The sequence below is a fragment of the Eptesicus fuscus genome, chromosome 16 (genome assembly GCF_027574615.1).
Source record: "Eptesicus fuscus isolate TK198812 chromosome 16, DD_ASM_mEF_20220401, whole genome shotgun sequence".
Taxonomy (NCBI): domain Eukaryota; kingdom Metazoa; phylum Chordata; class Mammalia; order Chiroptera; family Vespertilionidae; genus Eptesicus; species Eptesicus fuscus.
In genome coordinates, this window is record NC_072488.1 from 31,119,628 (window position 1) to 31,144,676 (window position 25,049).

The following is a 25,049-nucleotide window of genomic DNA, read 5'->3' on the forward strand; positions in this document are numbered from 1 at the left end:
GGGAGGGAGAAAAAAAAAAAAACTGCACACTAATGATCACATTTATGCGTCCATGTAAGATACTGTGTGTATACACAAGGGGAATAAAAATGGATTGAATGGTAGGTTATAGAATACTATGCAGCTGTAAAGAAAGGACTTTATAGTTTTATATGAAATTATGACCATATATTAAAATTTTGAACAGTTCCGTAACTGTACATATATTATGTCTCTTTTTATGTAAATATATAATGTTGTTTGAAGACATTCTGGGACTCCAAGCACCTTGACCATGGACACCCATCTAATAGTTGATTTGATGTTATTGGTTACTTGAACACTTACTTAAAGAATAACTTTGATTTTGCCCTTGAAAAGCTCCTAACTTTAGTTTTAGTGTTTTGTTTTGTTTTTTCTATCTATGCATGAAAGGTTCAAGACCCGCTTGGAGCTACAAGAGGCAAAGACTGCAGAGCCAATCAGCAAGTCTTACTGTTAAACAACCCTTTAATTAGTAATGCTTCTGGGCCTGCACATTTGCGAATGGTTGGCACTTAGTTGGGTTCAAAGCCCTTTGGGCTGGAGGCCGGGTCCCTGGGGGAACCTCCCTACCTCGTTTCCAAGCCTTGGCTCCCACGCACTTCTCGGAAGAGGGAACGTGGAGAGTCCTGCTAGGACCTCCAGCCAATGACTACACGTCTACTCTCCGTCCTAGCAACGCCGGGCCAATGGGCGGAAGGCTATCTTTTGCTCCGCCACTGTTCTTTTCTAGCCAATAGGAAGCTTCAATGCCCCTTTCTCTGAAATGCGCAGGCTCCCTGCGAAGCTGGCCTCACTTCCGGACGGCTGCGGGGAGCGCAGGTGTTGCCATAGCGACCATTTTACGTTAACTAGTCCGTCGCTATCCTCCAGGTGACAGGGCCACTGCGGGGGGCAATTCTTCACCAGTTTGCTCTCAGCTCCCTGCGGTCGAAGGGCCTTCGCTGGCTCCGGGGGGTCTGGCCTCGGGTCCCGCGGCGCTCCGCCCGGCCGGATGGCTGCGGAAGAAGAGGACGAGGTAGAATGGGTGGTGGAGAGCATCGCGGGATTCCTGCGAGGCCCGGACTGGTCCATCCCCATCTTGGATTTTGTGGAGCAGAAATGTGAAGGTAAACACGAGAGCCCGAACTGACCCTCCGTTGTACTTGCCGCTTTCGCACCAGCAGTCGACGGGGAGGTGGTCCCCACCAACCACCTCCATCTCCCCGGGCTCCAAACCCGATCCGCCGGGTTGAGAGCTGGGTTTGTAGGAGGTTTAGCTGTCACGACGCCAGTGTTTTCTTTTGACAGAACTGAAAATGGGACCGAGGCTCTCCTCCCGCTGGGCCCAAGAACACACGTTAGACTTTAACCCCCGGTTTGGTCTCTCCCCGCATCCTGCACGTTTCTGGTCTGGGCAGGTGCACTGTTTGGGTGGGCTTCTTCAACAACCTCCCCAGAGGCTTGGGGGGGAGAGGCGTCAGTTTGCCTCTGAGCTCCGTCTGTTCCCAACAGTTGACCGCAAAGAGGGGCGTGTGAATACTGCAGGCTCAGAACCGGTGATCCTGGTGGCCTGCATTCCCTTTATTGAGCTCTGACTCTCGGCTATACCCAAAAGGGGTGGTGGTGGTGGGGGGGGGGGGGGCTATTTTCTAACCAATGAGGTACAGAAACGTGGCGTAACATTCCCTGTGAGGGAAGGTCACCCCCAGGTTCTGATCAGTTCACTCTTGGAGTTCTGCGTTCAGTCCTTGGAGACAAATTGGAGCCCATTGGGAACCAGAAACCTGTCATACCGATGAATGCCCAACTGTCATTCAGGTTGTTTAGCTGGGCAGGACTTTGATGGGAGGAATCCATTCATCATTTGAACTTCTGTCTTACGTTGGAGGGATTAGACTTGTTTTGTAAGGTTCAGTGGGATGGAGCTAGGCTCAGTTGGGTACAAGCTACAGGGAAACAAATTTCTCCGAAGGAAGTGCTTCATAACGCAATGCATCCCAGGTAAGTTAACCTTCCTCAGAAGGTGATGAGCTCCCCAGGCACTCGTGTTTGGATGGATCTGACAGCAACTGAATGGAAATGTGCTAGAGGGGGATTTCAACTACCAAATGGTTGGTTATCCTGGATGCCCTTTTAAGAGTCCTTTCAACCCTAAGATTCCATGAATGTGGTGGAGAGGAAGTTTAATTTGACCACTGAATCTTTTCATTGCCATAATAAAAATTCAAATAGTATTTATTACATATTGTTTTTACAGGTATTTTTTTTAAAGAAATGAAAAATAACTTGTATTTGTGCTCTTTTAAAGAAATTAAAATGCTATTGAGACTGATAAAGCATGTGGAATTCTGACCTCGTTTAGGAGACAAAGGAAATTTTGTCACCTTTTGATCCCATTTATCCCACTGAGACTAGATGCTGAAATGGGAAAAAATTCCAGCATTGTTCTTCTTTTTATCCCCCAAAATCTAAAGTGGCTGCATCTCAGTAATAATGCACCCGATTGTGTGATCTAACAGGGAAACAGTAATCCTCAGTTTTATAAACATGGAATGCAGTAATTTGGTTTCAGAATTAACATCCCAGTGACCCTTGAAATAATCATTATAGTTCACTTGACTTTGGGTTGTCAGTGTGCTATTCTCCACGTCAGATATTTTAAAGATTAGTTTTGTACAACTTTGTGATATCAGGATTTATTTCGACAAACATTTATTGAGTGTCTTTGGGTCAGAAGCTGGGGATAGAAAGATGAATAAATCACAGTTATTATCCTTAAGAAGTGGGGAAGACAGGCAAGTAAATGGGATTTAAATACAAAGTGACAGGTGTTATAATAAAGGTAGGGACATGGTGCTATATTATAAGGGTTCAGAGGAAGGCATCTAACCAGCCTAGGAGCGGGGTAGCAGGTCATGAAGTGTGTGCCACTTATAATGACTTGAAGAAGTTGGGACCAGGGAGGCAAAAGCAAAAAGATCTAAGACCGGCTTGAGGAAAGGCATTAGATTTGAAGCACTGTATTTGGTGATATTCCAAGTAATTGTATTGTTAAGAGTGCAAAGATTGGGTGTTGGAGTGGTGGGAGATGAAGCTTGGGATCCAATCTTGGAGGAGTTTGCCTGGCCTTCTAAGGATTTTGTACTTGTTCCCTAGGCAAAGAGCAATATTCAAGAGTCTTAAATAAAAAATTACAGAAGTTAGTTTTGTATTTTTGAAAGATGGGGGTGTGTGTAAAAAAGTTTATTGTTTACAATTCTTGAATTTGCCCTGGTCCCCTAATTAGATTGTTAGCTTTTTGAGGGAAAATATATCTTTCTAATCTACATTGTTTCACACATATGATCATTCAGTTAAACAATTTGTTTTGGTTTTATTTAACTTCATTATTGATTTATATATAACAAAAATGGCCTAGTAACTTTTCAGTAAAATTTTAATCAGCAAAGGTCCAGTACTATAAAATATGGAGCCCATTGTGAAAGGAATTATTGCTTAAAAATTGTTAACAATAATATTCCATGAAAAATTTATAAAGAAATTGTTGCCTTATATTATTGATTGAAAAGTAGCAAATTAATGTTTGTCTTCCATATGAATTAGATTTTAAGTAAGAAAAATAACTTGTTTAGAATTAATACTATCCAGATATATATATAAAAGGCTTATATGCGCCAAAACCGGTTTGGCTCAGTGGATAGAGCGTCAGCCTGCGTACTGAAAGGTCCCGGCTTCGATTCTGGTCAAGGGCATGTACCTTGGATGCGGGCACATCCCCAGTGGCGGGTATGCAAGAGGCAGCTGATTGATGTTTATCTCTCATCGATGTTTCTAACTCTCTATCTCTCTCCCTTCCTCTCTGTAAAAAATCAATAAAATATATTTAAAAAAAAAAGGCTTATATGCAAAGTGTCCCTGTGGGAGTTTGACCAGGAGACTGGGAGTTTGATTGCTTGCTATGACGTGTGCTGACCACCAGGGGGCGGTGGGGACCTTGGTGGGTGACCAGTGGCGACTGCAGGGCACTGAGGGGGCACTGAGGGAGCTAGCGAAGGAGGAGGCGGGGAGGTGGGGAGGCGGGGAACCTGATTGGCCCTGATTGCCAGCCAGGCCTAGGGACCTTACCCATGCACTAATTTTGTGCACTGGGCCTCTAGTGTATATATAATGACTCAAAGAAGTGGGGACCAAGGATGTCAGGTAAAGGTAAAAAGATCTAGGACTGACAGATACATACAGGGGTGGGCAAACAAATGTACGTTTACAGTTCATATGAAAAATAATACAATTTATAAATAATAATACAGTAATAAACTCTGCTTCGCATACTCACAACTGTAAAACTACTTTTGCCCATCCCTGTATGGTATCTATATAATAATAATAAAAGCGTAATATGTTAATTAGACTGGACATCCTTGCTTCTGGAGAAAGCCGCAGCAGGCAGGGGCTGAGGCAGAGGCAGCAGAGGCCCCTGGCCTCGGTGGTGGTGGGTGCCAAGGCCCTTGCACGAATTTCATGCATCGGGCCTCTAGTCTATATAATAAAAGCCTAAGCGACCTTTATGACGGAACAACCAGAACGACCGGTCACTGACCACCAGGAGGCAGACGCTCAATGCAGGAGCTGCTCCCTGGTGGTCAGCAGGCTCCTACAGGAGGAATGCCACTCAGCCAGAAGCTGGGCTCACAGCTGGCAAGCACAGCGGCAGTGGTGGGAGCCTCTCCTGCCTCTGTGGCAGCACTAAGAAACAGTGAACCGAGCGATAAGGAGCAGTGAGCAGGCGGGTGGTAAGGAGCGTGGGGTCCTGGACTGCAAGAGGGCACAGGCCAGGCTGAGGGACCCCCCCCCTTCTCCAGTGCACGAATTTCATGCACCAGGCCTCTAATGTATGTATAAGTATATACTTCTAAGTACATATACAAGTATCTGTTTGTAAGATATAGGAGTAGACTTTTATAGTAGCATTAATGATATCATTTTTTATGCAATATTTTATTCAATTTAGTTTTTGATGATGAAGAAGAAAGCAAATTGACCTATACAGAGATTCATCAGGAATACAAAGAACTAGTAAGTAATTTTATTTATATTTTTTACTGATTTTTAAAGGTACTTCGAATAATATCAATTTTAGCTCTTCTAAATTAAAAAATGGTGCCCTAGGTGGTTTGGCTCAGTGGGTAGAGTGTTGGCCCAAGGACCATAAGGTCTTGGGTTCAATGCTTGTCAAAGGCACGTATCTCGGAGGCAACCAATCAATGTGTCTCTCTCACATAGATGTTTTTCTCTCTGTCTCTCCCCCTCCTTTCCACTCACCCTAAAAATCAACGGAAAAATATCCTCAGGTGAGGATTGACAAAAATAAATACAAAATGAGTAAATAAATAAACTTAAAAATAAATTAAAAAATAGATTTGTCCATCAACATTCTTTAAAAAATCCAGTCTATCCTAATAGTACTACTAGTTGCATCAGACTCCAAGAATTCTTTCAGCATCTCATCCTTATGACTTCATATTTCTTCTACTCTATAATCTAAAGAATGGTTTAGGATGACTATGTTAAGGAATCTTGCATCTAATCTTTAAATTTTATTCTTCTTTTGCTGATACATCCTGGGAAGTGTTATTAATTTAGTTGTCTTGTGATTTTTAAAAATGACTCCTCTGGGTAGCAGAAGAGTTGTACCTCATCAAACTTCATAATCTTGACTTCAGTTATTTTCAGTAGAAGAAATAAAATTTCATTAGATACTCTGAAAATTTTTAATTTTTTGTTGTTTGTTTTTTCAATGAAAAACATTGCCACTCTCATGTAGTATAATTTTATGTAGATTAATATAGATTAATAATTGCAAACAAACATTTGATTATACTCTTTTAAACTCATACTTAACATGAAAACTGTCATTTTGAATTTTTCTATGTAAATTATAAAAGTTAAACTTCCTCTTTTTAGGTTGAAAAGCTGTTAGAAGGTTATCTCAAAGAAATTGGAATTAATGAAGATCAATTTCAAGAAGCATGCACTTCTCCTCTTGCAAAGACCCGGACATCACAGGTTTTTGCTTTCATGTTATTCCATAACATATGGTTTTGATAAAAATGACCCAAAAAAGGGTTTTACTTAAATTTGCTATGTTTGATTATCAAAGATTATTCTTGACATTGTAGAAAGTCATTACATATGAGTTCTTTTTTATAAATACCTTGAGAAATGATAATTTGAGGCATTAATGAACTGATGCAATTAAAAAAGAACTTTCTGCATTTAGAATATAATAGATCACTGATAGTTTTGTAGTTGCTCCTTTTTTAATCCAGCAAATTCATAGAACACAGTTCCTGGGGCTTCCTCCTTTTGGAACTACTTTTATTATCTTACTAGTGCCCTGCACAGGAATCTGTGCGCCAGTAGCTCTCTGCCGCCCTCCTGTACCCCCCCCCCCCTCCCGCAGGGCCCCCCCCCCCCCCCTAGCTTGCTGCCCTGCTCCCTCGTATAGCTCTCTGCCTCCTGCTTGCTTGCTGCCCGCTTGGCTTGTAGCCAGTAGCTCTCCCCACCTCCTCCTCCCCCCCCCCCATCAGAGCTCTCCGCTGCCCGCTTGTAGTTTGCTGCCCTACCGTCCTGCAGATTCGTGATCTGGTTACACGGTCGGTCGTTATGCCTCATGGCATAATGGATAATTAGCATATTCCTCTCTTATTATATAGGATTAGTTCTGCAGTGCTGGGCTGAAGTAGGTATCATGTGAATTTATAACTAATATTTATTGAGGGCTCATGTTAGTTGCTTATTTTAGGCACTTGATATGTATTATCTCATTTAATTTTCCTGATATTCCTTAAGAAATATTATACTTCCATTTAGAAATGAGAAAACGAATGCACAAATACATTAAACAACTAGAGCAAAGTACACAGCTAAGTAGGTAATTGAATCAGGATACCAGCCCAGGCCCCCCACCTGCGAGCCTCTTGCTCAGAGGCTGAGGATAGGGATATGTTACTATTACCAAGTAGCCTTCTTCTGAAAGAGTTGTTTTAGCTTCCCAGCATCTACCAAATGATAATTCCTTAGTGAGATAGTAATTAGGATTCTCTACGATGTGACCCCAAATTATATTTTTAGCCGCCTTCTCCTGCTATAGTTCTCCAATACATTATGTACTACAGTCATTTCAGGCCACTTGCTCTCGTAAATGACTTTGCTTATGCTATTCCTTTACTCTGGAATATTTGGCTCCCACATCCCCACCCCACCATCCTTTCCTTATCCAGGAAAATCCTCATCATCAGGGCCTGGCTTAAATTTTCTTCTTAAGGCAGGTTTCCTGATCCTTCTAGTCTGACTAACACTCATCGTGCCTCACTGGGCACTTACATTTTTTGGTATTCTGCCTTTATTTATAGTTTCTTACAACTCTGTTTCCTTTACTAGATTGTAAGTCCTTTGAGCTGTTTTAAGTAACTTTGCATTCCCAGCATCTATCACAGGATGAGAACTTAATTCCTAATAGGCAGTTCTTAATAAATTATTGTTAACTTAAATTATCTCTTTATTGTGGCTTAGAAGAGCTTGCTTTAACTACTGTTAAGCACTTCCTGCTTCAGTTTTCTTTTGCACAACTTTTGCTCATTGAATGATCACCTCTGATTCTAGAGATAGAAAATCTTAAATATAACATGACATTTAAAGAAATATTAAATGCTATTGATATACCAACATGAATGTAAGCAAACATGATTTTGTTGATTAATAATTATAAAAAACAAAAGTTGTTTTACAGTTCACCAGTAGCTTTTGTTGTATATACACTGTAGTTTTAGTTTAAGGAATAATAATAGACACTATTTTCTTCTCCTTTTTAGTGAAATAGGAAGAATTTGAAAGTTATTAAGTAGCATTTAAATTTATTTTTAAGACATTGGTATTTGTTTTTATTTTCCTTGTGTTTCCGGAATATTTCCTGAATAAAGATGTTCACAGTACTATTAGAGTCTCAATTACTTTGTGAATAAAAATGTTCACAGTAATATTAGACATATCCATCTTTTGTTTTTGTTATCAGGATAAGTTTAAATTATTGGAATGAAGGTATCCAGAATTTTAAAATATTGCTTTCAGATCAAGAGTAACACATCTTTCTCATTTGTTCTATTATACAACACCTTTTGATTTATCTGGATTTGATTGGTACAAGGACTCAAGTCTTTTGACACAGACAGAACTTGATATGAGTCATACATTTTTCATTTACTAGATCTAAGACCTTGGACAAAAGTTGTTTTGGTTTTCCTTTCTTATCCAATCTGATTATAAATTTCCATATCCATAAAATATGGAGAGTATCTACTTTGAAAGATTTTTGTGCAATTTCAGAGGTAATGTTCATAAAGCATTTAGCACAATACCTGACATATATAAGGTGGTATATATGGAAGCACCTCTTAATTATCTGTGGCTATTTTGGTGGTTGATTAGCACTGTGTTAATCAGGCCAGGGTCATGGGTTCAATCCCCATGTGGACTAGTTAGCTTTATTCTCTTTTGGGGCAAACTCTTAGCACCAGATTCTGAATATCAACCTGATTGAATCAGCTAAGTCTGTCACCATTATCAGAAAAACAGCTCAAAGTATGTTACATATTGCTTTGCAGCAATTATATAATCTTTTAAAAAAAGTTTTATTTATTGTAGAAAGAGAGGGAGGGGGAGAGAGAGAAAGAGAAACATCGATTTATGGTTCTATTTGTGCAGTCATTGGTTGATTCTTGCCCTGATCTGATAGCGAAGATTATATTAGTATAGATACTATTATATATATTAATACATTAATATACTATTATTACAACTGACCCCCACTGACAGATAAGAAGGTAATTCCATTATGTCAATGGGGGGCCCAAGAATGAATTCAAGAAACCATTTGCTTGCCCTGGATAATTTTAGGAGGTAATTTTTATTTTGTTTTGGTTTGCTTAGTTTGATTTTGTTTTTTAAATCAGTTGCCAGTTCCCATTGTATTGCTAAAGCCAACTTGAAAGATTCTTTTTCCTGGTTTGGTTATCATTAGACCTAAACCACTGGTCCTGGAATACTCTATGTATTAAAGTCAGCAGGAGTGGTAAGGGGTCTAATGACATTAATTAAATGAAGAACTCTTATTAAAAAAAAAGAAAAAGACTTTTTAAGAGCATGTTTTTCTGTTATATATGTGTGATTTCTTTAAAAATGCTTATGACTTAGAATATCTTTCTAAATAGTTTAGAAAATTATGGCAATATAATAAATACAGAGATATTATTTCACTTGTCTTCAGTAATATTACTAATTATGTGCTATTTTCCAATTGAAATAGGCAAAAGTGACTTCCTTCATTGCTTGTGATTTTTTTTTTTTTTGGTGAGAATCGAGTTCATCATTGTTATCAATGTATTGCCAAAACCAGAGATTTCTTTATGGCAAGAGACAAATTATTTTTTGCTTTTGTTTTTGTTTATTCAGTTGATTATCTTGACATTTATAAGGAAGACATTAATGCTATATTATATTATTATTAATACTAGAGGCCTGATGCACAAAATTCATGCACGGGGGTGGGGTGTCCCTCAGCCCGGCCTGCACCCTCTCCAATCTGGGACCCCTTGAAGGATGTCCTACTGCTGGTTTACAGGGATTGGGCCTAAACTGGCAGTCAGACATCCCTCTCGCAATCCAGCACTGCTGGCTCCTAACCGCTCACCTGCCTGCCTGCCTGATTGCCCCTAACCACTATGCCTGCCAGCCTGCTCACCCCCAACTGCCCCCCGCCGCCAGCCTGCTTGCCCCCAAAAGCCCCCCCTGCCAGCCTGATCACCCCCAAATGCCCCCCATGACAGTGTGCTCGCCCCCAACTGCCTCCCCTGCTGGCCTGCTCACCCCCACCCTCCCTCCCCACTGGCCTGCTTGCCCCCAACTGCCCGCCCCTGCTGGCCTACTCACTCCAAACTGTCCTTCCCCCTGCTGTCCTGATCACCCCCAACTGACCCCCACTGACAGCCTGCTTGCCCCCAACTGGCCCCCCTGCTGGTCTGCTCACTCCCAACTGCCCCCACCCCGCTGGCCTGATTACCCCCAACACTCCCCCCCCACCTGCCCGATCACCCACAACTCCCCTCCCCTCTTGGCCTCTAACCGCCTCTACCTCGGCCCTGCCACCATGGCTTTGTCCAGAAGAACATCTGGAAGGTCTCCTTGAAGGTCTCCCAGTGTAATTAGTATATTACCCTTTTATTAGTATAGATATTATTATATATTAATACATTAATATACTATTATTACATTAATATTTGTAATACTAGTAATTTGGGAAAATTATGCTTCCCCCTCAATAACTTGGATCATTGACAAGATTACATATGTGGTGTAACTTTCATTTCCTAAAAATACACACAGAGTAATTAACAATATTTTGTGTAAGACTTTAAAAAATTAATAGACTTTTTTAGAGCAGTTTTAAGTTTACCTAAAATTGAGCTGATAGCAGAGGCTTTTGATGTCAAGGCCTCATTTTTTCGCCAATGTACCAGTAGCTCTCAGACTTTAATATTTTAAAAATTATATGGGGAGATACATGGGCACCCATCCGTCAGAAATTTAGATTCATTATGTCTAGGGCAGGGCTTAGGAATATTCAGTTAACCCCTCCTTCCTGTATTCTTAAAACACACTTTGAGAAGCCCTGCAGGATGCTTTTAAGTATCAGCTCAAACTGACTTGCTAAAAGAAGCTCTAGTTGACACATTGCCATCAATAGCAGTGCCCTGCAAGTGTTTGTTAGTGATGAGTTTAAAGTATTTGATATTTCTAATAAGAAGTCTGGGAAGCCCCAGAACAAAGTTATGTAGTGCCATAATGCCATAAAGAGGCCCTGGTGGACATCACTGATCTATCAGAGGCTGCCCACAATTACTGAGCTCTGGGCTGCAACTTTAGTCAAATACAGATGAAGCCTATTTACCATCTCTGCCCTGGGCCTTTCGAATAGTGTTATTGAATTTAAGGGAAAAGAAACATTTTTCCTATAGTTGACCCTATAATTGTCACAGAGAGCTACGTTTGCACTTTATTTTTCTATACTGGGGGTGTCTAGGATGTGAGCTGGTTGTTGTGGGAAGGGCTCCTTCCTCTTTGCTTAGAGCTCTTTGATGGCGCTTTTGTTAAGGTGTCTTTGACATTGCTGCCGCCTACCTGGTGAACAAGAATAGCACACCCTTCATTGCCTCTCCACGATTTTGTGTGTTCAGCTTTTCCACAATATCATGTAAAACTTGAAGTAAGATTTTAGTAAGATGGATCACATCTGAGTGTTTTCTTTCGGGTTTTTACGCATTTCAAATTTTATTCTACTTCTTATTGGTTAGCTTGGGAATTGGTTTGCTCTTTGATATAACAGTAGTTTTCTGTAGTTAAGGAAATGTTAATTTGGGTATTGTGGGGTAGACACCTTTATTTATTTTCTTCTAATTTGTTACACTTCAGTTTTAGCCAGAAAAGGATTTTACATCTTAATTTCTAATTCTGCCTCTTCCATGAAACTTTCTACATATAGGACAATTACAATTGCATTCTCACATTACTAATAACATACTACACTTACTTTTCAGACTTTTTTTTTTTGGCATTTACTTTTATTTAATTGGGTATTTTTATTAACTAAGGGATCATATTGTAGTTAATGATTTATCATTAAACAATACATTTCAAGTGACAGAATAAAACCAAATAGATTATTTAGGCAGAAAAACAAATTCAGATCCTGTTTTTATGTGTAAAATACAACGTATATACTTTAATTAAAAAATACTTTATTGCTAAAAAATGCTAACATCATCTGAACCTTTAGTGAGTTGTAATCTTTGTGTTGGTAGGTCTTGCCTCAATGTTGAAGAAAATGCATTGTCTAAGAAGTGCAATAAATACATGTAGTTTTAAAATGTGAATTTAACTTACAGATTTCTTTCCACAGGCCATTTTGCAACCCGTGTTGGCCGCAGAAGATTTTACTATCTTTAAAGCAATGATGGTCCAGAAAAACATTGAAATGCAGCTGCAAGCCATTCGAATAATTCAAGAGAGAAATGGTAAAATGTTGAATTCAGAAATCAAAGTGCTAAATGCACTTTTTTTGTTGTTGCAATTTTGACTATGCTGATTCTAACATGGTCTTAAATGTAGCTGCCTTTATGTTTATATTTATTCCAAGTTTGAAAGTCTATGGCTGACTTAAGAGATTCAAGAGTGTAAACTTCCTGATCAGTGTGTGTTTGACATTTCAAATGCAGACCAGAATTTGATGGAAGGATGATTTAGGTTTCAGAGAGCTTGATTTTTCTGTCCAGCCAAATAGTTTATGAAATTCAGTATTTTTGAGTGATCACAGTTGTAGTTACAGTTGAGAGAATGTGACTACCCTTCCTCTGGCTTGTCATTGTTAGGACCTTAGGAAACCAATGTAGAAACTGGTTTCCAACCCTAGCTGGTTGGGCTCAGTGGATAGAACATTGGATGGAGGATTGAAGGGTCCCAGGTTCAATTCCGGTCAAGGGTGCATACCTTGGTTGCAGGCTCAATCCCTAACCCTGATCTGGACGCTTGTGGGATTAAAGCATTGGAAGCAGTTGGGGCGGGCGGGGGGGGGGGGGGGGGGGGGCCTTGTAGAAATACATATGTCTCTCAGTTTCTGATTCAGTAAGTCTGGAGTAGGGCCTAAAACTTTGCATTTTTAACAAGTTCCCAGATGACGGTAAAGCTCTTGGTCTTGGGACCACACTGAGAACTACTGTTGTTGGACAAAACCTGACCTTAATAACCTATGTGCTCCTTTGCTCAATAGATTGCCACTGATATTCTTTACCATGCCTATGTACTTTTTAATGGTTTGGCAGCCGTACCTTTTCTTTGATTGTTTCTCAAAGGTACGAGAGCTGTTGGTCAGTGATCCTGTTTGCTTCTAAGGGTCTGGGACATGCAACAATAGAGTTTCTCTTGTTGCAGGGAAAACAATAAAATGTTGCAGGGCCCTTGTGGATTCTCCTCTCATTTGTCTCATGTGAGTAGAGACTCAATCCCTTAGAACAGTGATTTTCAACTGGTGTGCCGCAAGAATTTAAAAAACATGCAATACCTGACTATTTAGTCAGGGGCACTGACCTCTTTTCTCTTAGACTGACAAATAAAAATATGACAACAGCCAACAGAACAATAGCCATCCGTGTGAATGAATCAAAATTATACCTATTTTTTTCGTCAGATCAGCAAAAAATATATTTTTTGGTGTGCTGCAGAATTTTAGTAACTTAGATCCAGGGCTGAGGACCTTAGAGCAATGTTGATTTTACTCAAATCTGTAGACCATTTGAAAATTGTATTTGTGGTGAGAAAAATCCAAAAGCTCTCTGGATTCTTTGTTGTATTTTATCAAAGAATTTTGGGGAAATGCAAATCAGAGCATTATTTTGATGGTTTTGAAGAATTGCATACTGCTACATTATTCATTCCTTTGTTCTTTTCATTTTCCTTACAAAGTGTATTAGGAGAATACTAATTGTATATCTTTTGACTTAGCAAAAATGCACTTAAGATTAATGGGTTATATAGATGTCAGTTTTCTGATTGTGATACTGTACTGTAGTTTTGCAAGATGTTACCATTGGGAGAAACTGGGGAAAGAATACATAGCATCACTTTGTATTATTTCTTGCAACCGTGTGTGAAACTGTAATTATCTCAAAATAAAAAGTTTAATTAAAAATGCATTTAAACAACAAGGGGATTAAAATAATAAAGCTACTTTAATTTAGATTAGATCCAAAAGCCCATTGTCATATGTGGACCGAAAAATAGAAGTTAAAATTTTGAGACATGCTGCTAATATTATGAGAATGTAATTATAGATATGAACAGAACACTTATTACCAGTCTACCTGCTTATTAAGAAGATATAGGTAATAAAGTAAATTAAATTAATACTTATAATTGCTTGCTATAAATTATTATTTGCCTTGGGCTGCAGTTGGTACTGCCCTGGTTAATAGTTATTAGCCCAATATTTGCATAGAAGCTTCAAGGACAGAGATTGTTTTATTCATCTTTATATTCCCCCTAAGTGCTTAGCACCAGGCTTTTTTGCATGTAGTAAGCAGGGCCCCTTTCAGTAGCATTTGTTGTAATATGAATGAAGAGTATTAACAAGCTATTTTAATTAACAAAGTATTTTATATTTTATCTTGTAAACTCTTTCCCCTTTTAAGGGATACTTTTGAGAGCATAGTTTCATTAGTAGGAACCTACTGAGTTCAGTGCTATACCTTCTGCTAGTTGTGATTATGGAAGAAAATAGCTTAAATTAATTTTTAATACCATATATAATAGTTGCTACTTTTAATAAGCAATACAAATAAGAACATTTCTAGGTAAAATTGTGTGTTTTTTTTTTTTGTTTTGTTTTGTTTTGTTTTTGGGTGGTGGTGGTGTTGGGAACTGCTGATTCCCTGAAAGGATAAAAAGTAAAAAAGACCATAGTTAAAAAGATAATAGTTTAGAATCTTTTTAAAAGTGACAGATATTAATAAATTATTTGTACTTCTTGATGAACTAGGATAGTGAGAAATAAATGTTTTCAGTTGAGTTGATATTCTTCCATGTGGTCTGGTTTTGAACAGGTGTATTACCTGACTGCTTAACAGATGGTTCTGATGTGGTCAGTGATCTTGAACAGGAAGAGATGAAAATCCTGAGGGAAGTTCTTAGGTATCCTTCTTTAATTATTTTTTGAATGAATCACTAGAATTTTGTAATATGACTTGTATATATGCTTTTCACCCCCAAAATATTATGAACTAGTAAAATATCTAAATTTTCTACTGAAGACCATGAAAATGACTTGTCATTTTATTTTGTTTATAACTATGTATATATTACATTTCTTAATGGACAGAAAAAAATTATTTTCAGATCAACACAAATGGGAGTGTCTTCTACTTCCGTGGTGGGAATAGGAAGCTAAATTGGAACAAGATGCAGTAGATCCATGCCTGGAAAGGGGTGTAGTGGCCTGAGCTGACCAGGAAACTCCATGGCTTTTGGATCTCAGTATCAGAGGTGGCTCAAGCCATGTGTCTCACAGTAGGAGGCTGGACATCCAGACTCCAGAGACCAAATAGCTGAATGAGTGGCAGGTAACTTGCAAGGGGAAGAGGACAGTGGGAGGTGCCTATCCAGATGACTGTCTTTCTCCTCTCTTCCTTGCCCCAGTTACATGATTCTCAGCCAAATGCCTGACACGGAGTGTGCAGTCCACTAACGGGGCATATTTCCCCCCTTGGGCCTGTTGTCCCCGACCCCATAGAAAGTTTGGAGGGGCAATTTCAGCACCTAATTTTTAAATCTGTGAGAAATATATAGTAAAAGCCTTCATCCACTGTGTCACCTGTAGAGAGGAAGGGCTGTAACCACAAATCTTCTAGCATCCTGTTGTACCCCCACCTGCTCACCTTGTTCCCAGCTCTAAAGCAGAGGGGAGGAGCGGCTGGTTGATAGTAAGGAGCTCTAGGACTTACTGCTTAATTTCAGGGGATTTGAGTGGTTGTGGAGAGGGAGGCAGATGTGTGAGTGAACCCAGCCTTTTCCTGCCAGATCCTACATTCCACGGCAGGGGCAAATGGGAGCCTGAGATAACACAGAATGCTTTGAGTTTACAGTGCTGAAGAGGTAAGGATGTTTGGTGTCAGGTTTAGAAGACTAGTAAAGTTTTGATTTATCCTGGTTGCCTCTGTTGGTTGATTGGTGGTCTGAAAACTGATCAACATTGTACTTTTAAATGTTATTTTCTAAGGGTTTTTGAGGGGTGTGTGATACTGTATAAGTAGTAGAGCTTAGTTATGAACACGTAAGAGAGGTGATGGCTGTTTTCCTAAATCAGACTGCCTCAGCAGTTTATGAAAGCTGTTAAGGCTTGGGCATAATGGCATTAGAAAAGCTTTGTGATAGCTCAGGTGCCACTGGGAAAAGTAGAAGGAGGGGAGCAGTGGATTTTATCAAGAGGGCTATAAATAAAGACAGAGGTCAAAGTCGATATTAATGGGATTTTCCATTCAAATTTGGGTTAGAGTTTTAAACCTATTGATCTTTGTTTATCAAGGGGACATTGACATTTCCAGAAGAAATGGGCATGCCTGTATTTTATATTATTAACTCTATGCTGTAAAAGTCTATGTATATCTTTCTCAGTTGATGTAAGCTGATTTAAGCAAAGCCCAATTATTTTCATTTTTGTTTCCAAAATTCCTTGCACATATTATAAGCTTAGGTTAGCACGTTGCTTGTTGAATATTTTTTCTTTGACCAAAAAAGAAAATTTACTTTTCTACCTTATTTTATATATTTCAGAAAGTCAAAAGAAGAATATGACCAGGAGGAAGAAAAGAAGAGAAAAAAGCAGGTGCCTACAGAATATATTAAAATAATAGAAGTATTTCATTATTGTTAATCTAGTTTTTGTTGTTAAAATTTAAGCTTATATGGAACTACACAGTTCCTAAAAGTATTCATATTATCTTGGCAATTCTAAGCATTTGTATTTAACTTTATAAGTTTATAATTAATCCAACAACCTACCTTTAAATTTCCAAGAAAGACTACATTATTAACTCCAAAACACTGTAATACCATTTATATTTTGGGGGATTCCTTTTAAAAATTTCCCTTAATTTTATGAATAAAAGAAGAGTAAGAAAAATATTTTACTTCCCCACTCCTTGATTTCTTCAGTTTTGAAGCATCATTGATGTTTCTGTCTCTTCCTCTGTCTGAAATAAATAAAACATATTTTTAAAAAATGGAGGATATAAATTACTGGAAACATCTTAAAAACTTTGGAAAAACAGAACAGTAATTTTTTAAAAAAATCTAATGTCTTTGGAGTTTTTAAGTAATGAAGTAGTAAAGACTAATCAAAAAAATGTTTTGTTTTTTTTTTAAATTGTGTAATGAATTCCTGAAGTTATCAGAGGCTAAAACAGAAGAACCCACGGCGAATGCTGATGAAACTGCAAAAATGAGTAATTCCCAGGGGGATGGTGAACATGATGCACACCCACCCTTAGGTAAGCTTGATGTGTCACTAAACTTTAATAATATGAATACATAAACATTGTAAGGAGTGTGCAACTTTCTGTGACGTACTTAACCTTCTAAAACCCTGGACGGAGTGTTGAATGGCCATTGGTATTTAAAGTTCTTTGTGAATTTAGCTGAAAGATAGCTGGTAGGAAATACCCAGCTGACAGAAATGGTATAGTTCCCAACTTTCTAAGTGAAGCCTGGAACCCAGAGCAGTAAGCCTGCCCCCAGCCTTTGGTACCACAGCTGTAGCATCTAAAATGTATTCACATCCATTTGGTCTTCTCACCCTTGACCACAATTATGTGGAAAGTAAGAAGCTAAACTTGGAATGATAATATTACTTTCCAAGTGAATTAAAGCACATCTTGAAAATAAGAGGTAGCTAATTTATCCAGATGTTTAGTCAGGAACTATTGTTGAAAGCACAATCACTGAGAATCTGTGTGGGAAATGTTAGCAGATGAAATTGTTGAATATGTAGAAATCCATTTTCAGTATGCTCTGATTTCCTTAATATGAAAACAAGTAATTCTGAAATAGAAATTGAATAATGATCATTAATTCAGTTCATTTTATCATGGATTTCTGTGTTTTTAAAGAAACATCCTTTTCTCAATTAAAAAATAAAAACATAACTCTGTCAGGTAGATATTATGATATTGCCTTCTTTTTTTTAACAAGAAATTTAAGGAAATTGGGTGACTTGTCCAAAATCACTAAACTATTAAATGCTTAAGCTGTGGATTACTCTGTTTGGTCTTCTGACTTCAAATCTTGTGTTCTTTTACACTTCAGTTTAGAAGAACTTTTATAATTGAGACTAGTGGCCTGGAGCATGAAATTCATGTAGGGGGGGGTGGGTGTCCCTCAGCCCGACCTGCACCCTCTCCAATATGGGACCCCTTGGGGGATGTCCGACTGCCAGTTTAGGCCTGATCTGTCTGCTGGCCTGCTCATCCCCAACTGCCCCCCACTAGCCTCGCCCCCAATTGGCCCCCCCTTGCTGGCCTGATAGCCCCCAATTGCCCTCCCCTCCTGGCCTGATCGCTCTTAACTGCCTCTGCCTTGGCCCTGCCACCATGGCTTTGTCTGTAAAGGATATCCAGAAGGTCTTCCAGTCTAATTAGCATATTACCCTTTTATTAGTATAGATAATATGGGTTTGATATTTCCCTGTGCAGTTTCCCTCTGACCCTCTGGGCTCAGAGTTCTCTCCAGCCCAGATCCCCAATTTTACCATTCTCCAGGCGTCCTCTGCCCTTCCCAGCTCCGAACTGTCTCACCAGCTGTGTCTACTACGCCATTTCGGGGTAGATGTTATTCGCTTTAGTTGCTCATTCTACTGCTCAGGGACAAGGCTCGGGACACATCCGTCTATTCCGCTGCCATATCGTCTCTCTTAAAATCTTTACATTTTCTTAATGTGTTGGTAGGTTTATAGTTATCGTTAATATGTATTACAAACAAAATTTATTGATATTATTGGTATTTACTCTTCCACTACAAAAAATTATAACTTTACATTAACGGTTCTGAAAATATAGGTTCACTTACTGTTTTTACCCACAAGCAAAAGTTTGGATTCTAGTACTGTTTATTTGGCTTATGTGGCAATGTTGTATTACATTATAATGGAGTTCTAATCTTTAGATGAGAATTTTATCATTTTGTAGCTGTAGTATCAAACAGCAGAAATTTGGTATTAAAATGTCATTGTTTGTAAGAAACTGGTCTTTGAGGACAGAGACCATGTTTATTGTTCTTAACCAGTGCCTGGTACAGTATAGGCACTGAATCAATGCGTGTTGATTGAATGAGTGTGAGAAAAAAACAAGTGTTATTAATACTAGCTAATTTTGCTGAACCTAGTCTAATACTTAATATAATATTCTGCTTGGTCTCTATCTACTGCCAGAAGCAAAAGTGCATTTTGCTAATTCAGCAGTGGAACCTTTGGCAGGAAAACTGGAAATGTTGCCTGAAACATCTTCCCTCCCACAAAAAGGCCTGAAGATTCCTGGCTTTGAATATGCAAGCACTGAAGGACCAATAGCAGTAAGTAACATTACTTTTTAAGAACTATGAACAAAATGACAAAGTACTAGGAGCAAGCAATGTAAATAGTCATATACTTTTGTTATCTTGAACTCAAAGTTCTAATTGAATCAGTCAGGTATCTTTGCCATTTACTATATGAACTTTATTGTTCCTTTTTTTTTGGCCCAGAATTTATCAACACTTGGAACAGAAGAGCTGCGGCAACGAGAGCACTATCTCAAGCAGAAGAGAGATAAGTTGATGTCCATGAGAAAGGATATGAAGACTAAGCAGATGCAAAATACAGAACAGAAGGGAAAACCTGCTGGGGAAGTAGAGGTATGGCTGATCTTAGTATGTCAAAACTAGTATATCTAGAGGTGGAATTCTCAAAATCAGAATATGTGGAAGAAAGCTTTACTCATCAACATTGCTTGTAGATCCATTTATATTAACCTCCCTGCTAGTGGAGCGCCTTCTGTCTTTTCTAGGCAGTAAGATGGTTATGTAATGAGGATTTTGTGAGGTAGATATGATAGCAGTTTCATTATACATTTCTTATTTCTTTACTTGCCCTATTCTGAGTGCGTAAGGGTCAGCAGTCTATTTCACCTGAGCCTTTTGACATATTTTACTGTAGAGCAGCATCAGTGTCCTAGCCACCACCTTTAAGAGGCTTCCCAAAGAAGAAATTTTGTAAGGAAGAGATTTATGGAACTTAGTCCATGTGTGACTTTTAAAAAAATTTCACTAAAAATGCTCTTTGGTCAGGGCAGTATATTGGGAATTTTAGACAAATGAACCCATCTTTTACTGTAGCCAATTTTTTTCTTTTTCTTTTCTTTTTTTTATTTAAGGAAATGACAGAGAAACCAGAAATGACAGCAGAGGAGATGCAAACATTACTAAAGAGGAGATTGCTTGCAGAGAAACTTAAAGAAGAAGTTATTAATAAGTAAATTTAAAACCAATTTAGCAAAAGAGAAATGAAAACTTTCTTAAAAATAAATTATTTAATCCTTACACTGAACCTGTTAGTTTCAAATACTTGTTTATAAATGCAAATTCAAACTCATTATTACTGTTTTATTGAACATTTAAGGTAAAGGGCAGTTGGAGAAGGCAGCTACTTATGCTGACCAGTTTAATATGAATTTCTGAATAATTTCTTGGAGAGAAGGTATAGAAAACTAATTGATAGTGTGTTCATTCGTTCAAACTTGGTTACCTATTGTTTCTGCTAAGCATTGTGCTAAGTACTAAGGGTACAGTAGTTAACTAGATCCACAGGGTCTCTGCCTTTATGGGGCTAGTGAAGAAGGCCTAGAGAGCAAAGTGTTAGAAGGAAGAAGTGCACTGGGATAAGCCGGGCTTGCATGCCTTCTTGAGAAAGCAATGTTTGGAAAGATGATTGAAAGGAAGGCAGGGAGAAAGATGGGAAAAACCCACTCAGGTCCTGCAGCAGGAAGTAATAAAGCCCATACTAAGGAGCCGTCGCAATGGTTGGAGTATACATAGAATGGAGAGGGTTAACATGAAATTGGAGATAGGTGGGATACTGATTTGCAGGCCCTTGCAGACAATGTGAGGATTTTAATCTTATGGCACTGGAGGTCACTGAAAAGTTTTATAGCAGAGAAGTTACATGATCATAATGTTCATTTTAAAAAAGATGTGTAGCTGCTGTGTGGATACTATTGGGTGAGTCTGGTATTAGTGTAGCTGTGGGTATACTAGGTTTAAGGTAATTCAATGATAAGAGTAGTTATCTTGGACAGTGGTAAGATAGTTTAGCATCTTGCATTTGAGGCAGGAGCAAACAGGACTTGGAAAATAGATGAGGTGGTGTGTGTGTGTGTGTGTCTTAAAAATACTCTTTCTAGAAAAGCTACTATTAAAACAGATATCAGGAACAATCAACTGAGCCCATGAAGGGGAATGCTGTCATGAGTGTAGATCTTTTGTATGTGAAGGGATCCTTGATGGTTTTCCGTAGTCTGTTTGCTTAAAAATAACCAGAGTACAGGTGCTCCTTTACTTACAATGGGGTTACATCCTGATACCCCGGTTGAAAATATGGTAAGTTGAAAATGTGTTTAATATATCTAACCTACTGAACATCATAGCCTAGCCCTGCCTGCCTTACATGTGTTCAGAACACTTATACTACAGTTGGGCAATTATCTTAAGTTTCATGTTAAGAGTATTGCTTTCCTCTGCTTCTCACCAGAAGCATGAGACACAGATAGGTGTTTTTATTTTTTATACAGTGGAAGAGAGGAAAAGACAGAGAAACATCCATGAGAGAAACACATTGATTGGTTGCCTCCTGCACGCACCTGACCAGGGCCCGGGCCAGGGAGGAGCCTGCAACCAAGGTATGTGACCTTGACCGGAATCGAATCCCAAACCCTTTGGTCTGCAGGCCGATCCTCTATCCACTGAGCCAAACCGGCTAGGGCCAGATGGGTGTTTTGTAAACATTATGGGATGTGAAAACATAAAATACAGTACCCAAAAAGCACTGGCAACAGTACAGTGTAGTATTGCTTATCCTTGTGATGGCATGGCTGATGGGGAGCTGCAGCTTGCCTTACAACATCATGGGACCATCTATCATGCCTACCTGGCACTAGCCCAGGACAAGATGGAAATTCACAATCTGCGGTATGGTTCACACAGAATGCTTATCACTTCTGCACCATCATAAAGTAAAAGCTGAACCACCATAAGTTGGGGACTGTGTAGAAGAGAGATTTTTCTTTCAGAAACTTCCTGTGTTGTGTCATCCCACAAACAGCCCCTTTTGCTTCTTATGGGCCACTCCTGAGGTTTGACTTAAAACTCCATTTTATTGCTTTAAATCTACAGTCATAAACTTTTAAAAAGGGATACCAAAATTAGTTTAGTTACAAACCTTCAACCTGCAGAGAAAACCAGTATTAAATTATATTTGTTACATTTTTATCACTTAGTGGACAGGAGGAAAAACTAGTGATTAAAACACAGAAATCTGTTTCATGTAATTTTTTTATTAAAAATAGTTTTTTGATACATATTTACAGATATAATTTTAAGAGAACCTCAGGCTGTGCATACAAAAGTGGGCTCTGGCTTGCTTCACTGAGTGAAATGGTAGACAAACCCTGATCTGCCTGAGGGTAATCATTTAAGAGCAGCTAACATATATCTTAACAGTTATTCTTTTAAGGGCTGTTTTAAGTCTTGTTCTCATATCATTGTGGATGAGCATATGAACCAAGGAAAGTGTTAACCTGTAATTTAAAAAAATTCACATTTGTGCTACAAGAAAAGGTTTTTATGACAATGATGATTTAAATGTTTAGGACTCATGGCAGTTCTTCAGAAAGGAAAATTAAACTCTTCATAAGCTATAAAGATAATACTTCCTATTGGAACTTAAAATTACTTAATCAGGAAAAGTCAAGTGTAAATTTGTTGGAAAGAAAATGCATTCATATGGTAGTGTAACTGATCATGGTTTAAATGATCTTAAGTCACTTGCCTTACGAGGTGGAAGGTCTTTTTCATTATGTGTACCTATAATCAAAGAAGGATTTTGTACTAGCCCCGTGCTGTGATGCGTTGGTGCTGGGACTTTATTTGCCCGAGGCACACCTTCTATAAGTAGAGTCGGTGAGATTTAAAGTGCAGCTGACCCTTGTTTGTTTACAATTCTTTCATTCAGACTGGTGTGTGACCTAGTGGTTTATAATAAATATGGATAATTTATTGCCTTTCAAAAGATAATTGTAAAATGGACATATCTCAAATGGAGTTAACTTATATTTACAACAAATCAAACAAAAACAACAATCATAGAATTACAGGGTCACATTTTAATTCCTGAATTGTACAGTTCAGCATTAATATCACCACATGTATACAAATGGTGTAAAACAAGTACAGTGGTATTTTTAATACAAAATAAACATCTGTTTTATGGAAAAACTATACTTCATATCTACACAGACAGCCCATCTTTTCCAAACAATAGCCAAAATTAAAATTAACTACAAAATCTCCAAAACAGGGAAAACTGCTTTAGTTTAAACTATTCCAAGAAAAATGGACCCATAACACATTACAGAGGTGACCTGAAGATTGCAGCTGGAATTGCTATTTGTAATTTCCCCCCCAATGCATTAAATTGTAGTTTGGGGGATGTTTTTCCTCAGCATTATCTCAGATCATAAACGAGCAAACTAACATTAAAATATTTACAGTTAACTTGCTTGTTCTAAAAATAAAAACCTCTTAACTGTTTGCCTCAACTTATTTTAAAATCATTTACGTACATGGAATGTGCTTTTACTCTTAAAAAAAGCAGCTTTCATATTACACCCTTGTTTGTTTATGGAAAAGCTTCATGTGCTGCATACTGACTCTGACAATGAAGTAACTTCTTGGATCAAAATGGTCTCTAGATAATTAAGTTCTGCTTAATTCAGCACTGTTCTTTGTATGTCAATCTTTATAAATTACACTTTAAAAATTGCCTGCAGCTCTGGAGAGACCATGTACTAACAAAGCAGAAAGTAACTTCAAAGTGTCTTCCACAAAAGACTGTACTGGTAGGCAGTTGAAAACATTTTGTTCAATCTACTTCCATTTCCGGAGAAAATCATTTTGGAATACTATTGTACTGATTCTTGGCATCTGTTATCTCCGAAAGTGCTGATTTTCAAGTTACATTAACAAAACTGTCCCTTTTGAATCCAGCTTGTTTTCATCAAAATACATATGAAAATTCCTGGTGTAGAGAACTCAACATGTGCTGTAATACAGGGTGTACTTCCCTCCAACTACATGGAAAGGCTGAATTTCTGTTAAATCTTCAAAGAAATGGTCTCAACAGCTTCATTTTTTTTTTTTTTTTAATGATAGTTGAATCTGTTTTCCATAAAAATTTCTTTTAAAAAGAGGCAACTGATTAAAAGAACATGGCCAGCACCATTATACAAGTTGGGTTTTCAAATGAAGTTTTATCATTGTTTCTACATCGATACCCCCCTGGAGCAACCCTGTATTAATATTATTTTATCAACCTTGTCCCGCCCCGCAAACCATCCCCAAACCTGAGAGCTTCCTTGCTGAGAAGCTATCTCCCAGGTTCTGGCTATTAACCTTTTTTTTTTTGTCAGCCTATAAGGCAAACCCCTTAATTACTAGCAAGCGATCAAATTCCTGGGAAGCCTGTTTTTTTTTTTTTTACAGAAGTAAACTCTCCTTGCTGATATACCGAATGTCTGTTGCTACTCCTTGTATTTTTGTAAGTTCAAGTGAGAAAGCTTTCTGATTCAGATTTTCAGCTCATTAATAGTTGCAGCATTTTAGTGAGACCACATGTTGAAGGTCCCCAGTAAATATTTTATGAGCCAAGGCGAGGTCTTTTCCTGGGAGATGTTTCTTCTTCTTCATCTTCCTCTTCATCATCTGGATAATCCACTAAACCAACCAAACTTCCCTATTGGAGAATAAAAAAAATTTTTAAAAACATGTAACTTAATTAGATATTCTGAATTTGGTAAAGGAACTGCCTGAAATGATGAACACTTAGTAATAAATGGTGGCACTCTCAATTATCCTCAACTTTTCTATTTCTTTTGAAATTTTAGTGATACCTCATAATTCAATTCAGCAAAATTTCACTGTGAAAAATATTTCCAAATAGTAGGGCTGGACAAAGAATCATGACATTTGGAGCTGGAAGGACCTTGGAGAGGAAACTAGATCATTTCTCTAATTTTAAATGAGAATAGCCAGTCAGTGACAAGAAGTCTCTTCTGAGTCTGTTCCTCATTATATATTTTATCACTAAG

The 25,049-nt window shown here is 38.3% G+C and overlaps 2 protein-coding genes across 3 annotated transcripts in view; one reads left to right on the forward strand and one right to left on the reverse strand.

The window, feature by feature from the left end:
• The first annotated feature begins 832 nt into the window (after nucleotides 1–832).
• CFAP36 (cilia and flagella associated protein 36) lies at nucleotides 833–20,236 on the forward strand. Its single transcript, XM_008162116.3, has 10 exons — nucleotides 833–1,130; nucleotides 5,012–5,076; nucleotides 5,965–6,066; nucleotides 12,014–12,128; nucleotides 14,709–14,796; nucleotides 16,435–16,486; nucleotides 17,048–17,150; nucleotides 19,085–19,224; nucleotides 19,396–19,545; nucleotides 20,064–20,236. Exons 1-10 carry the CDS (start codon nucleotides 1,016–1,018, stop codon nucleotides 20,163–20,165), a joined length of 1,032 nt encoding a protein of 343 aa, XP_008160338.1. The 5' UTR covers nucleotides 833–1,015; the 3' UTR covers nucleotides 20,166–20,236.
• Nucleotides 20,237–23,046: 2,810 nt separating this feature from the next.
• PPP4R3B (protein phosphatase 4 regulatory subunit 3B) overlaps nucleotides 23,047–25,049 on the reverse strand; it is a 46,662-nt gene continuing 44,659 nt past the window's right edge. For both annotated transcript variants that reach the window (XM_008162114.3, XM_008162112.3), the window contains one exon: nucleotides 23,047–24,694. In XM_008162114.3, the coding sequence (XP_008160336.1) occupies nucleotides 24,599–24,694 (96 nt within the window). In that variant the 3' untranslated portion in view covers nucleotides 23,047–24,598. The remainder of the gene's footprint in view (nucleotides 24,695–25,049) is intronic.